Here is a 15,288-nt window from a genome sequence, read left to right as displayed (position 1 = left end):
TTTAGTCTTATAATTATAACATTTATTTTTTCAATGAATTTCAAAGATAAAGCAAAATCATTACATTAGATACGTAATATCATCATATTCCCATTTGTAACTGTGATTAAATTTATCTTATATTCATATCATCTTAAACCACTCATCATTTGTTCTTTTTTAAAGTAACTAGTAAATTCTGGGGGCAGTATTTATCATATCTTTATTTTATAAATGTAGTTGAGTTAGCATCTTGACCGTTCATCAGACCATGACAGAATCGAATCATTATTTCAAAAATAATAAAAACAATTGAATCTTGGAAAAAGTGGCCGCACACAGTCATAAAGCTAAATAAGGGATCAATATATCACATTAAAATTTGAGAATTATGCGAAAATCTTTAATAAGGCAAATTCGAGGTGTATCTAGTAAAACAATTGTCAAATAAATGTTTCTCAATCAATTTTTTTGAAATTTTGTGTACATAAAGTTCAATAAATTGATTTGATGAGGTGAAATTTCAGAGATGCACCAGTTTTGGTCTGGCTCGTACAGGTTTCTAACTTGTCCCATTTTTTTTCTTGCACCCAAAATATGTTATTGAACAAAAGGGCTACAGTCTGGCTATAGTCTAGCTTGTTTGAAAAAGGAATTTTAAAGTGTTTATTTTGTTTCAGATCGGATAGAAGCTAAAAAATCATTGAGCTTTTGATCAGCCTCATCTTCATCTTCCGCTTCATTCACTTCATCTAATTGCTTTTGCTGCTCTTCCAGCTGTTCCTTAGAGTACAGCTGAGGTCCACCAGCTATCTGTGTTGTTGTGGTTCCATGAAGTTTAACACCTTGAGACACTTCTGATGAAACCCCCTTAGGAAATCTTGCAGCAGTAAAACTTCCAGGTTCATATGGCACAGCTTCTATAATTGGTGAATTGCTTCTATTGTCAGTTGATAATGAGTCTGAATCCTGTTTAGTTGCTGGGAGATCATTAAGCATGAACCTTGTGTCCATGATGGCAGTTTTTGGTACCTTGGGTTTGGTGATGGTTGATATGTTTTGACTGTTGTCAGAGGGTGGCGGCCTCTTGGGTAATTGGTGTAGTGGTTGTTTTTGGGATTTTTGTACTGTTTGGGGTTGTGGCTGTGACGAAGAAAATCCTGGTTGCTCTTGGTTTTGACTGTGAGGATGTTGCTGTTGTTGATGCTGATAAGCCATCCAAGCTTCATATGTCTTATCATCATGTTGAGTATGGTAGTGATTGTTGCCCTCATGCTGTTGGTAAAATTGTTGTTGTTGTTGTTGTTGATATTGTTGTTGCTGATAATGTTGTTGTTGTTGCTGCTGGTGATGACCATATGGAAAATGTAATTCATTTCCATAAGACTCCACACTATGGTGTTTCTCCAATCCATGTTGAAGAGAGTTCATTCCAACAGATGAAGTAAGCAATACATTCTGGCTATGCAAATCACGGCTTTCAGCATTTCCAGCATTTTCAGCATTGCTGGCAGGTAAAGGAATAGATTCTAACAAAACATCATTAATTACACTGGGTTTCGTGTCAGGATTGTCTTTAACTAACAATCTGTGAGACATATCACTTCCTTCAGATGAATGTGAACAGGTGAATGCGTCTGACTTCTTTGATTTTTGTTGTGTTTCATCACAAATCTTTTTATCTTGATCATGGTAAAAAGCTGGAGGAGCGAATTCCGAGTTGATGCCATGGCTTTGAGTGGATTGCTTCAACCTGTTAATCCGTACTTCATTAGACACATTGGTGGACTTGACTTTTGATCTTGAGTTGTCAAAGTAGATTGAAGGGGGAGCAAACTCTGCTTCCCTTTCACTCCTCCTTGAATCAAAATAACCTTTTCCTGACCAAGAATCTGTATTGAGGGGGACAAAAAAGATCATTTGAAAATAGAATAAAATTATTCTTTTCTTATCGTTGAATATCCCTGGGTTGAATATATTAATTTTTCACATATATAAAATATTTTCAAAATGCTGAGAAGTGATTCTGACCTGTAAAACTGTGGTAATCTAGTGCACGTACTTAACAAACAAACAAACAAAAAAATAAATAAATAAAAAATAGGTGGACATCAACTTGCACCTCAAAGTTCCATCAAATCGGGGTCACCAAGAAAGAGAACGTTGATTTCTAAGTCTAAGTGGAATCTTCAACACTCTGAAGATCAACTTCAGCTTAAAGTCAACACCTCTTGTTGATCCCGAAGTTTAGGCCCTTTATCTAAGTGTGCTCCATCGATAATGGACAAAGTCGACCAATCTTTCTGGTCTGGCAGTATCGGATTTATCAGGACTCAACTGTAAGTGTCTTCAGAGAAGACAAATCATTACACAAAAATAAAGGCAGTATAAAAAATAGATTTTATACAAAAAATAGAGAGGGTGCTCCAGCTTAAAATAAAATGACCTAAAGAAAAAAAAAATCCAAAGCAACTAAGAATTGACCCAGCAACAATGAGACTGCACTTATTTTAAATCAGAATTTCTTTCAGAAATATAGAAATATGCTTATTATTACAGGATTTATCGAGTCATGAATATTGGCATAACCCATTTTATATTGAAAAAGACGAACGAGCAAAGTGATTCAGGCTTCGATCAAGCCAGAGTGAAGCTCAAATTATGTTTATGTCATGCCCACTTGGGTAAAAACAGTAATGCTCAAGGACTAAATGAGATGCCAACAGTGTGGCTCGAACCTAGGTCTCCCTGGTGGAAGAGCAATACCATGTCCAAGTAAAAGAAAAACCATAACTGTGAAAGGCAAACATACTTTTCTGTTTCTCCTTGTCCCATTCTCTGATGTGATTCTTTCTGACTTCCATGGCTTCCTTTTCTGATTCTTCTTTCTTTCTTCTTTCCTCCTCTTCTTCTGCTTTTTGTTTGGCAAGGATTGCATCATTTGCTTGAGATTTTTCCTCTTCACTTTTACCATCTGAAATAAAACGTAAATAATAGAGAGACAGATATTTATATATATATATATATATATATATATATATATATATATATATATATATATATATATATATATATATATATATATACATATATACAGAGAGAGAGAGAGAGAGAGAGAAGAGAGAGGAGAGAGAGAGAGAGAGAGAGAGAGAGAGAGAGAGAGAGAGAGAGAAAGAGAGAGAAAAAGAGAGAGAGAGAGAGACAGAGAGAGAAAGAGAGAGAGAGAGATTGTTTGTTTGTTTTTAAGGGTTTTACAGCGCTTGCAACACATTAAGGTCATATCAGCGCCAGTAAAAAGGAATAAAATGGGATAGTAAAAAGTGCTAGAATTACATTTAAAGCACAAAAAAAAAGGTAAGACAAAGGGGAATTGGTTCAAATAGGGAACAGATGTAGATTCCAAGAGCACACCGCCAAAGTACTTAGTTTGAGATCACCTAAAAGTTTCATCCAGACACAAGCACAGGCCCCAATTAAGAGGAATACACTCAAATGTTTACCAATCATATAATATAATATGTAAACTAAACATAATACAATGCATAACAGAGAGATGATTTACAAGGATAAAGATATCATCTCCTAAAACTATAACTATACATTTGACTGTTTCCCTCCCAGCCAAGGAACTCCGGCAAGGATAGGACAAAACTAAGTAATCTCATGCCAAGACAATGACAGGAAGCAATTGGAAAACGGGTATTGGGGGATAGAAGACACAGCACATACCTCCCCGCCCACTATGGGAGGTCAGGATCCCCACCCAGAGAGAGAGAGAGAGAGAGAGAGAGAGAGAGAGAGAGAGAGAGAGAGAGAGAGAGAGAGAGAGAGAGAGAGAGAGAGAGAGAGAGAGAGAGAGAGAGAGAGAGAGAGAGAGCATTGATCTGCGGGGCAAATTCTAGTTGTGTTGCTCTGCAGTATTACATTCAGCTTTTGGTCCATCAATGGTGTCCCAGTATCTGTGAGCCTTAGGCTCTTCACTCATAATTCATCAAAGTGTTTTGAGCGCATTTAGTGGATATTGTGTATAAAAATTCCCATACTAAAATTATATAAATCAAGCAGTTATATAGCACAATATTCACTTAATGTGCTCAAAGCGCTTTACAATGGATCTCTAGCAACAGTAACATTACATATGTAGGATGCGACAGATGCCTGTAGGCAATATTACAATTTTTTTCCAACAGAGACAACAATATTAACGGCCGTGTATTCATTTTACACTGAGAATGTGAGTAAAAAGCATTTTCCAAAGAATCAACTGTGCACCACCACATAGCCACACAAATCCAATCCAAACTAAAATCATGAACTTCTCAATTATGCCGCAGGCAGGCATAATAACACATCATTTTAATTTAATTTACATAAAATAGATTTATAAGAATCAAAGTAATTAAACATTTTAAAAAATTAAACTTTCTGGACATTTCAACTTTTCAAAAATTAAAAATTGATGTGATGTGGAAATGACAATGCGCAAATTATCTTTTTTAATCATCAAACTAAAATAAGACTTTTAAATAAGTGGCAACACAAAATGAATAAATAAAAAGTACAACCTGTACTTGGAACTTCCTTTAATTTTCGTCTGTCACGAACTTTGGCAAGCCTAGCCTCCATCATTGCTTTCCGTTTAGCTTGAATTCGATCTTTACGAGAGGTCTCTTTCTCAGTCTTTTTTTAAAAAAAACAAAATAATAAAACTTGAAACAAATGCAGCATTTCATGTCACAAAGAGGATAAATATACAGAGAAAAAAACACAAAAACGAAAAAATAGAAAAAATGCAAAAAGAAATACAAAATTCCTTTAAAAATAAAAATCAACAGAACTTGAGGATCTATCAAGATTCTTAGCCAATAGAAATAAATATTTAGACTTACAGCTGTGTCAATAAGGGAGGATAAGTTATGCAGCACTTTATCCAGGAATCAACAATGCATTTTTCATCTAAAGTCTTTTCTTTTCTATGTGATATAAATACAAAGATACATGTCACCAGGATAAAAGATACTAAATTATTTACCTCCTCTCTCAACTTCTTGAGTTGTTCCATTTGCTCTTGCCTGGCTTCGTGGTCCTTGGAAAATTGATAGTACCCGACACCATGGGAGCGAATCTCTGAGAATTACAATATTAATCTATGGTTGAAACAAATACACATGTAAATCATGAGAAAATAGACAATAAAAACAGTAAAGGATCTCAAATTTTGTTAAGTTTTACATCATCAATCAAATTATAAATGTTAAAGGACTTCAAATAAAAACAATACAATACATCTTTGGTAGATAAGAACTCTTGTTCGGACGAAAATGTTGACCTATGAGTGAAATAAATACTTGGGAATTAGAATACATAACTATTCGTCACACATCAAATGCCTACAAACCATCAAACTGGACATTGGAATAATGTATCTCCTCCTGGCCTTTGTCAATCAGAGCCTGCTCTTCTTCCTCCCATTTCTGTCTCATTTTCTCTCGATGCATATCACTGGACATCAGATCGGGAAGGTCAGGACCAGATTTGCCCTTTTCTGAGTCATCTCCTTTGTCTCCGGTAGAAGCTTTTGATTTAATATCCCTGAATATATTAAAAACAAAATACAAAAATTAAATTTTCAGCAATAAAAAATGCAAATGTTACTGTTAGAAGCTTGGGGATAAATGACAATACTCAAATGGAATGGAAGCATCAATTTAATTAACAAAGACGTTAGTCAACAAAATATGATGAGAGATGGGAGAATGGCCTTGTTAAGCTCATACTCTCATTTGTCTTTGGTGTTTCATTCATCGTCTTTAATGACAAATGGGAAACCCGAAACGTCTACATTATCTGTCTTCAATAATTAAATTGAAGCTTCCATTCCATTTGACCACGGTTAATTAGCATTGAAAAATTCCATATATTTACCCCTTCACAAGCCGGGTGTAATTTATCTCCAAACTGGCATCATATTCTTCTAATACTAAGAGAGCAGTAACAGCAATGAGACTTTGAGTTTTTCATTCAACCAAACTATCACAGATCATACTCAATCTAAAGAGGCACCTTTTATAATGAATTTGCAAACCCTTCAGGGATACACCAGTAACTTGGTGATTGCTATGGTTGTCAGAACAACTCCCATCTCATAGTTCAATCCTATCCCCCCATCAGATCCATTCCCTCTTCCCACCATATCCCTCATCCAATAAGTACCGTTTGAGGTCTTGCTCATTCTTATTCATCATGGCCAAGTCTTTCTTCATACAGCGTCTTGATCTTCCAAAACTGTCTGTAAAATCAACCCTGAGGATAAAATAAAAATATTCAATATGCTCTTCAAGAGAATGAGATGACATGCCTAATGTATTACACATAGTATTATACCCCTTTTTGCTTGATCAGCACATAAGGCTGAAATACGACAGATATAAAATGTGTTGTTTTTTTTCTTTTGGTCAATCAATGTGATTTTTATCAATTTTAATTATTGCATAATTAAAAAAAAAAAGAAAAAAAAAAGCAAAATAAGAGTGGTCCTTTAGAGCCATAAGGCGATTGAGTCAGAAGTTTACTTTCCATTGCATCTAGCAGACAAGCTACCCAAACACTGCTCAGTGGAGAGAGAGATAAAAATAAAACTCAACTGTACCCAGTACTGATATCTGTCCTTTCACAGTTCACTCCGCTTAATCGCACATTGGTTAATCGCACACTCTGCTTATTTTAAACATATTTCCAAAAAACTTAATTTTTCTATATAATCGTACACCATCACCTCTTAATTGCTACACCTTGATTGGAATGACAACCAACAGTCATATGAAATCAACGATACTGTTCCCATTCCACACAACTTTTCGGCCAAAGCTTTCGAATAATTCATAACAATGGACAACAATATACCCATCAGCGGTGAAATGAAATCTCAGGAACCACTGAACTCAGTTCAGCCACACAAAAGACAATGACTAGATAATGAAGATGAGGATGAGACATCGGAATGTGACACACGACCCTGACAAACACTGAAAAACTTGACATGGTAGACAAACCATGCCACTTCATCCAAGAGGAACACTTGACAGATGATCTACATTGGCGAGATTGGAGACAAAGGTTTATAAACAGCTTGCACAGAATAGAAACCAAACAACGCTTCGCGATTACTATTCTAACAAACGATACTGTCAAATTTTGTTGTAGATAAAGCATGAAAAAAGAAAAAAAAATTTTATGAAAAAAAAAGAAGAAAAGAAACAAACAACCTAAATAAATAAATTAAAAAAACAAACATTCTAATGAGGTCATGTCTAGAATGTGATGGTCACAAGCCCTTAGAAAACTCAGACGTGAAGGTCCTACATGTATGACATGAAAGCTAGTGCTTAGATGTTAATTTTAGCTTCTCTGCTGAATCGCACACTCTGCTTAATCGACACACTAACCTGAACTCCCGAAGGTGTGCGATTAAGAGGAGTTGATTATACTTACAAGGCAGCATCTCCACTGACCAAGCTATAGAGAAACCTAACCATTCCAGTATTTGTAGAAAATTAAGGTTAACTTAATATTATATTGAGTGAAGATATAGATTAGCACATTAAAACAGAGAGTGACTAACAATTCAATTTTTTATAGCAAAATATATGGTATATGATGCAGCCTTGCAATATAATTTCATCCTCATTATTGTAGCTTGACATATGGAAGAAAAACACACAAACAAACAAAAAATACCAATGGTTCATGTGAGAACCAAAATTAGGACAGTTAAAAAATCCAATACCATTCGTCATCAGAATCAACAGGTTCTGGAATGGGCTCTGCCAAAGCTTTCTTTTCAGCTTCCTCTTCCCTTCTCTCTTCCTCTTCTTTCCTTTGCTTCTCTCGTTCCTCAACCATTCTGTCCACAGCTTTCCTCTGAAAATCAACGAGAAATCCCTCGCTGCCATCCTCATCTGTTTAAAGAGATGAAAATGAAATAAATCAAAGTTGTCTTTTTAGTAGTCTTGGAAGTTGAACTATACTTATGAAACTTTTAGGTCATATCAGAATCTATAGAAAGGAAAATGGTACACATAGATATAAGAGAATTTGATTGATTGAGAGTTAAATGCCTGCAGGTATCGATGAAAAAGTAACACAAAGAGGAATCCTGAGAATAATAGCAAAACCCTTTTTATCATTTTGGCAAGAGAACTTTTAGTTTCATAAATATCATTTTATTAAAATGACTCCCGTTGCCTCAAACATGACTTCAATCTGACACTTCAGAGAAGTGTCTGAACAAAATACTTTTCTGGCCAAAATGAAAAAATGTACTTTGTTTGGCAAAATACTTTTCACATAAGTGTATCAAAGCAGCTGTTTATCCCTCCGCTATCCTGAATTTTACAAATATGCCGGCCCAAAAAATCCTCCAAATGAGAAGACACTTAGATGATTTCTTATATACACTTCCTCAAACAGAAAGGTCATTTAGACTTGTAAGGCTTATGGAGTCGAGAATTTCATTCAGTTTCTGAATTGCTAAACAGCAATAATTGCATGCTACCTATAAGATAGGACACTAGTCTTTTTAAAAGTACTTTCCACCAAATCTTATAGACCAAGCTAACCAATCACTGCTGAGGGAACAGAAGGATCAGAAAAAAGCAACCCTCCTTCCGGATCCGAATCCAGTTCACTTGCTCGTGAGTCAAGTAATTTAGTAATTGAGCTATTGGGATCTTCGTAGAGAAGTGACTTTTAAGAGAAAATAAACCAGTCAAGATTAATGAAGAGCATCTATTGAAGTCAACCATAATTTAAAACACTTTCTGTCATGTGTTGGACAACGAATAATGAACCTGAGTGTAATCAGAATGGGGGAGAGGAAAGGAGGAATTTAAAAATCAATCGATCCCCATTCATCTAAATAATATTAATACCCATCACATGACTATATTTATTCCAGACCAAATCATATAAAATAGTTTTCCATTTCATGTAGTACAAGTTGTTTTATTAATTACATGATTAGAATATCAGTCAATGCTTGAGTTGAAATGGATAGTGTATGTTTATATATTAATTTTTTCATCCAATTTCATGATATCAGCTCATTGAGCCGAATTCATGTTAGATCAATGTATTTAGACCAAGTGTCATATCAAATTATTCCTAAATGTCGACCAACCTGGAATATTGCTGGTGGAGGCCATTTCATTGTACAACTTTGTCTTGTGGGCAAGCATTCTCCTGTTGTTCCAAATAAAGGATAAGTAAATTGATTACAGTTTTCCAAGGAAAGCTTGTTATAACGTGTTAGTTTAAAAAACGTTAACTCATAGAAAAGGGATGTTTTCAGACAATTCATTTAAATATTCACGGTGGAAAATAGCTTGCATTTTAGTTGTAGAGTACATTGCTCTCACTGACAGTCGGTCACGAGGTCATACTACCTGGTGAGCAGGGGTCAACAAGCTACTGCCAGTACCGTCAAAATTCCATCAAAATGATCAAATGTAATCATTTGTAATTCATTTGCCTTATAATCTTTAACTATTGTTATGTATTATATTATTTCGCTGACACTTCATCTTTATATTCATATGATTTCTGTTTCTATGGGATAGATGTACGTCATGTTACAATGAAAACAAAAGACCTCATATTTCAAATACTCATAAGTACACATATACTAAATTGAATCAAGAAATAACACATTTAGACAAACACCACACCCCTCTAAATCCATACATAATACAGGGATAATACTGAACTTTTCACCCTACAAAAATCTTCAGTGCGATTTTTCTGAAACTCATGCAATGTGGTTTTGATTAACAACTTGTCAGGTCAAATTCCCCGCCAACCAGTAGAATAACAAGTCTCTTCACAGTGCTGACCACTGTTATCATACTAAAATCTGAGAAAGTCATCAAGTAATCATCACGATACTTCACGCTGTTGGTAACAACACAAATAATACGATGCAGGCAATGTTATAGCCATATTTCTGTCATACTCTGAAAAAAATGCCATTTTAACAAATTTGGCCAGAAAACTTGTCCTTCAAATATTGATCAACTAAAATAACCCTCACGTTGTCAAAAACTCTCAAACCTGAGACTTCCTTGCGGTTTTAAGTTTGAGAGTTTTAGTTAAGATGAAGTCTCAGGTTTTAGAGTTTTTGACAAGATGAGGATCATTTTATTCGATTGATATTCATTGAAGAACGAGTTTTCTGGCCAAAATTTAATTATTTTTCAGAGTACAGAAGAGTTGAAGAGATGCAAACATTAAGAACATCATGGGATTGAGATCCATTTATATCGTAATACAGTAGTGTATTCACACAACCAATGACCAGTACAATGTAGTAATGATAATATAATAGTACAGTGCAGTCGAATGCTAGTACAGGGACTATAATAATATTATAGTATTATAATATTATGTGTGGCCAACTTTCATGACCAGCCCAGTTTATACAGACATTATTCACTCTCTGATTTTAGCCAGTTTTTGTCTTAATGTGACGATAGTTTTAATGTGGTGGATAGCGACATTTTGGTTGACGGTAGATGATGCTGGCGGTGGTGATAGCAACAACGTATGTGATGCTGGTGGTTTAGGGACGGTAGCAGTACTGGTGCTGCTGAAAATTATGGTGATGCTTTCGTCGGGGCTAATACTTGTGACCATTATCATCTATTAGAGATGTTAATGCTTGTGACGTATTCGGAAAACCCCCCGACACGTTTCATTTTTAAAAATTTGGCCAGAAAACTCGTCCTTTAAGTATCGATCATTTAATTAATGACCCTGTTCAATCCAACTCCAGGTTCGAGAGTTTTTGATGTGATGAGAACACGTTTTCTGGCCAAATTTTTAAAAATGTGTGTGTATTTTTTTAATGTACGGGCTGTGTGATCGTGTTGTTAACGTATGGTGTAGTGTATGGGTTGGAGCGATAGTGACGTCAGTAGTAGTAGTGATAGAGGCACGGGGATTGGGGGTGGTGATGGTGACGATACTAGTTGTAGGGGGGGATGGTGGTGCTGGTGGTGGTCATGATAAAGACGACAGTGGGCGTCAATAACACAGTGAGGTTAAATGATCGGGAACACCACATTGTGAATTTAAAGTGCATTAGAACTAATGTATGTCCTTCAATCTTCATTTGATAATGACTGGTGTCAATGACTTTCTACTATATTAAAACAACTATATTCATGGCATCACCATTTAAAACCTATAATAATCGAAATCTTCAAACTTACTCATAATGAAGTTTATTATTTTTATGTAATCATACCACAATTTTTAAGCAAATAATCTTTGACGAACATTTCGCAGTAATTAAATTAAAAATTACGTATGCCAATCACTGGTACTCAGTCGAGCCACTCTACGAAACGAAACTAAACTATGTGTTATAATAATCGCATGACCTAGCAATTTTAACGGTTAATGGAGTTGTGGTTAGAATTTACAATTCTTTTTATTCTATATCTGTGGGTATATTAGATGACGTGTAACAATGGAGAGAAAATGAGGGAAAAGAACAATCATAAGTCACTTATTACGTTTGTTCGCCGGCAGTGACTTTAACCTCGCTGACCCCTGGTCTGGCACTGTGCAGCGTGATGAATCACGCAGGTAGCATGAAAACTAAAAGGAACGATATGTGGTAAAACGAACAGCCGTGTATTATTTTAACACAATTCAAGCAGTATCTAAGGTTGTATCATAATTCTAAAGCTTGTATGCCAAACCGCCTTGTGATTGTTAGTGTTATAATAAATTTGTTAAAGAGTGTCTGAAACTCTGATTAAAAAAAAAAAAAAAAAAAGGCAATTTACCTGGATTTGACCAAATCATCTTCCTCTTCAGCTTTTTCTTCTATGTCTCTACTGGATCTTTCAATCACACCACGGTTTTGTTGGTTCCAGATGCTTTTCTTCGTCTTAATCTAAGAAAAAAAAAATTAGATAGGCTGTCATATAAACCGCAAACTAGACACTCTAAGATTTCAGAAATTTTATACAGCACAAGCTAATTGAAGGGTTTGAAAGTTGAAACTAGAATTAAATCAATTACAGTGGGCACTGGAGTCAAAGTCAAAGAGAATTCATCGAGGCAATTCAAAATCATTGTTTCTTGGCCCTATGTTCTCTTAGTAAAAATATATTAAACTCGTGTCTTAGTTGATATTTTCTTTCCATTCATTGTTGCTCCTTACTTCTCCCTGTTGTTTAAATGTTATGAAAAAAGCATTGTATTTCTTATTAAAAAACAACGACCTTGATTTTGACATGAGAAAACAGTTGGTTTTTAAAGTAACCTCAGTGATATAATGAAATTACCTTTTCAAGTTTCCTCCCCTTGATATTCTGGCCATGATCTACTTTTTGACGTCTAAATTCTTCTTGTTTCCTATGAAGTTCCGCTTTCAAATCTACCATCTGAAAAGTAAAAAAATAAAACATTCTATTAATGACTTAATCTTTTTTATTATTATTTATCCATTATCATTATTATTTTTTTTTTGTTAAGAAGTTCAGTTGATGGAGGTAAGAAAAATATCAACATTCAATTATTAATTATGATTATAATGTGGATTTACTTCACTAGTCATGACACTTCTAAAATTAAAACTAAAACACTAATTGTAAACTATAAAATTCCATTCCTCAAGAGAAGACAATCACTATCAATCATTAGGATTGATTTGTAATTGATATGCAATTGAAAACGACTGCACTCTAAAAATAAAAATAATTGGAAGTAGACTATCGAGTTAGTTTAGTTTAGTCGTATTCAGTATCAGTATTGAAATTGAAATCTTAATCTTACCGCTGATGTTGAAACGCTCCTTTTTGACGTCATGCTGAGAATTAAGCTCAATCACAGATTGTTGCCTCTACAAAGATAGAATTGTTAGTGTTGACAAGAGAGTTCAACGTTAAGAAAAGACCGATCTTTTATTCTTACTCTTACTTTTTTTTTTTTTCAATTTCAATGACTCAACTGAGACTGAGACTGAACGACGAGAAGACGAATGGAACTTTGATCCACTGGTTATTTGATGGTACTCCTGAGGGGATTCAAGAAAGAGTATGAAAATTAATCTCAGCGTGTAAATTATAATTAAACTGCATATCTTTAAATATGCATTACTTTTGGCCCTACCATCACACCAGGTCTAAGATTATCATTTTATTATTATTATATTGTTGTCACTTGAATTGAACTTGAATGTTTTCTTGTTTGTGGTAGGTTTACAGTTTACACAGTTCATGTAGGCAAAGGGAATGTGAAGCGGCCGTTGAATTACATACTCGCATAGAGAATACAGGACTAGAGGGGACAACAGGTAGGAAAACGTCATCAAAAGTGGCTAGTGAGAGGTCGAGCGCCGCCATTTTCTTTTATATGAAACCAGGGACGCTGTGCGATTTAATCTCTATATGAATATCTTTGGCTGAGCTCGATTAACCTTGATTTGTGGACGGAAAATAGAAAAAAAAGGCCAGGTATATGATGATAAACCAAATTAGACATATTAAACTACACTTTTACTTGTACATTTAGACTTGGCTCCAATGATCGGGTTTATATTAATAACTTTAAAAAAAGGCTAGCACTATTCAGTATCTGATACTGAATAGTGGAATATTATGAATAATTTATACCTCCCTTATTTGTGGGGCGATTTTGTCATTCGTGGTATCAATTTTATTGTAATAAAGAGATAGGAACTTGAGAGTTATTTTTTCTGACGCGAAATTATTACTTTGTAATTTTAGCACTAAGAAAAGTAGTTGGTTAATAAATTTGGTACACCTCTTTGATATGCCGCTTATGTTTATTTTAGCTTTTTTAGCAACTTTTTTATTTATCGGCCGATTTTCTTGATTTTTATATCATTCTTTATATCTCAATGAGACGAGATCAGTGATATACTTTGTTTGTTTCAAATGTAACTAGAACATAATTTGGCTTTTTTACCTATCAACCGTGCCTGGATAATATATTCAGCAACGTGGTGATTGTGACGCAACTATGCCATGAGCGTCTTCCAGTGTTTCAACGATGGTTCAGTTCATTGTTGACGGCTGTTTAGGCATGAGTGGCCGTAGAAAACGAAAAGGCGACTGCAGACATCAAAGGGTAGGCTTATATCATCAAAGGATGTCTACATGATTGACATGGCCATATAGGGAACTCAAAGAATCTGAACACGAGAGGTCGAGCCCCGCCATTTTCTTTTTTATGTTATGCAACCAGGGACGATTATCCACTAAAAAGTGGCTGTTGTCTGGTCTGCTCCCTAGTCTGTGGGTCGCCGTGTACGTTTTATTTGAAGGTCTGATAACCCAAACTATTATGACCTCATTGTTGTAATGGAAATCTCTCAAACCAACACACAACAAATTGAGCCCATAATTACCAATAAACAATATGTCCATATTGTTTAGGTCAAAGCACACTATATCTATGGGTCAAAGTCGATGTGCACTTATTTGCAGGTCTGATGACCCAAATAAGGATGTTCGGATTTCAGACCTGTATATATGTACATGCCGGTCAAAGTGAACCCTAAGCTGCTTGAAGCTATAGACTGTAAAAATTATATATATATATATATATATATATATATATATATATATATATATATATATATATATATATATATATATAATGAGATTTTTAAAATGATAATGATAAAATTATTATAACATCTTCAAAAAAGAACAAATAAGAAATACGAAACGATTCGAGTTTAAAACCCTTCTTCAGCATAAAAAATGAAAAACCAACAACAAAAACAGGCAAACTCCAAAACAAAACAAAAACAAACAAACAAACAAACAAACAAAACAAAACAAACAACAACAAAAACAACTTAATTCACACACACAAACACACACGCACACAAATACACAAACAACAATATGATACACATAATATGCCAATAGATATATTATTCTACCCTACACAGCCTTTTTTTTTTTTAATTTTTTTTTTTTTTTTTGATTCAATATGGGTATTTGGGTCCGAAACGGTCTGTGTTGAGAATTTGTTCTTTTTACAAACTGCTACATTCATTTGAGTTCAGAGCATGGATACTATGAGGTGATATTCAACGCTGGGGTGTCCGGAATTAGTGTGGTGTGATCAAGGAATTTAATTCTATGGTTGTGAAAGACATAAGTTATTTGTATAACACGACCACAGATTCCAAATTCCACGCACAAGAGTGCAATGCCATGAGCAATCTTTTTTTTTCCCCCATCTACGATTAGAATTTGGAACAGT

The 15,288-nt window shown here is 34.7% G+C and overlaps 1 protein-coding gene across 1 annotated transcript; it reads right to left on the bottom strand.

Annotated features, from left to right (window-relative positions):
- LOC144968336 (uncharacterized) lies at positions 1-13,258 on the bottom strand. Its single transcript, XM_078906607.1, has 11 exons — positions 12,823-13,258; positions 12,333-12,431; positions 11,829-11,938; positions 9,158-9,219; positions 7,766-7,937; positions 6,193-6,282; positions 5,378-5,571; positions 5,012-5,106; positions 4,545-4,659; positions 2,792-2,953; positions 1-1,871 (listed from the first exon to the last, which is right to left on the bottom strand). The coding sequence occupies exons 1-11, from the start codon at positions 12,853-12,855 to the stop codon at positions 646-648; spliced, it is 2,358 nt and encodes a 785-aa protein (XP_078762733.1). The 5' UTR covers positions 12,856-13,258; the 3' UTR covers positions 1-645.
- Positions 13,259-15,288: the final 2,030 nt, after the last annotated feature.

Source organism: Berghia stephanieae, chromosome 3 (genome assembly GCF_034508935.2).
Source record: "Berghia stephanieae isolate SIO BIC M18660-M18661 chromosome 3, UCSD_Bste_1.3, whole genome shotgun sequence".
Classification (NCBI taxonomy): Eukaryota; Metazoa; Mollusca; class Gastropoda; order Nudibranchia; family Aeolidiidae; genus Berghia; species Berghia stephanieae.
The sequence above is the reverse complement of the archived record's forward strand: the minus strand, read 5'-3'. Positions and strand labels throughout refer to the sequence as shown.

Coding starts and splice junctions, on each gene's coding strand:
- LOC144968336 (XM_078906607.1), bottom strand. CDS start 12,855: ATGACGTCAAAAAGGAGCGTTTCAACATCAGCG. Junction 9,220..11,828: donor GATGATTTGGTCAAATCCAG/GTAAATTGCCTT, acceptor TTGGAACAACAG/GAGAATGCTTGCCCACAAGA. Junction 5,572..6,192: donor AATGAGCAAGACCTCAAACG/GTACTTATTGGA, acceptor TAATATATTCAG/GGATATTAAATCAAAAGCTT.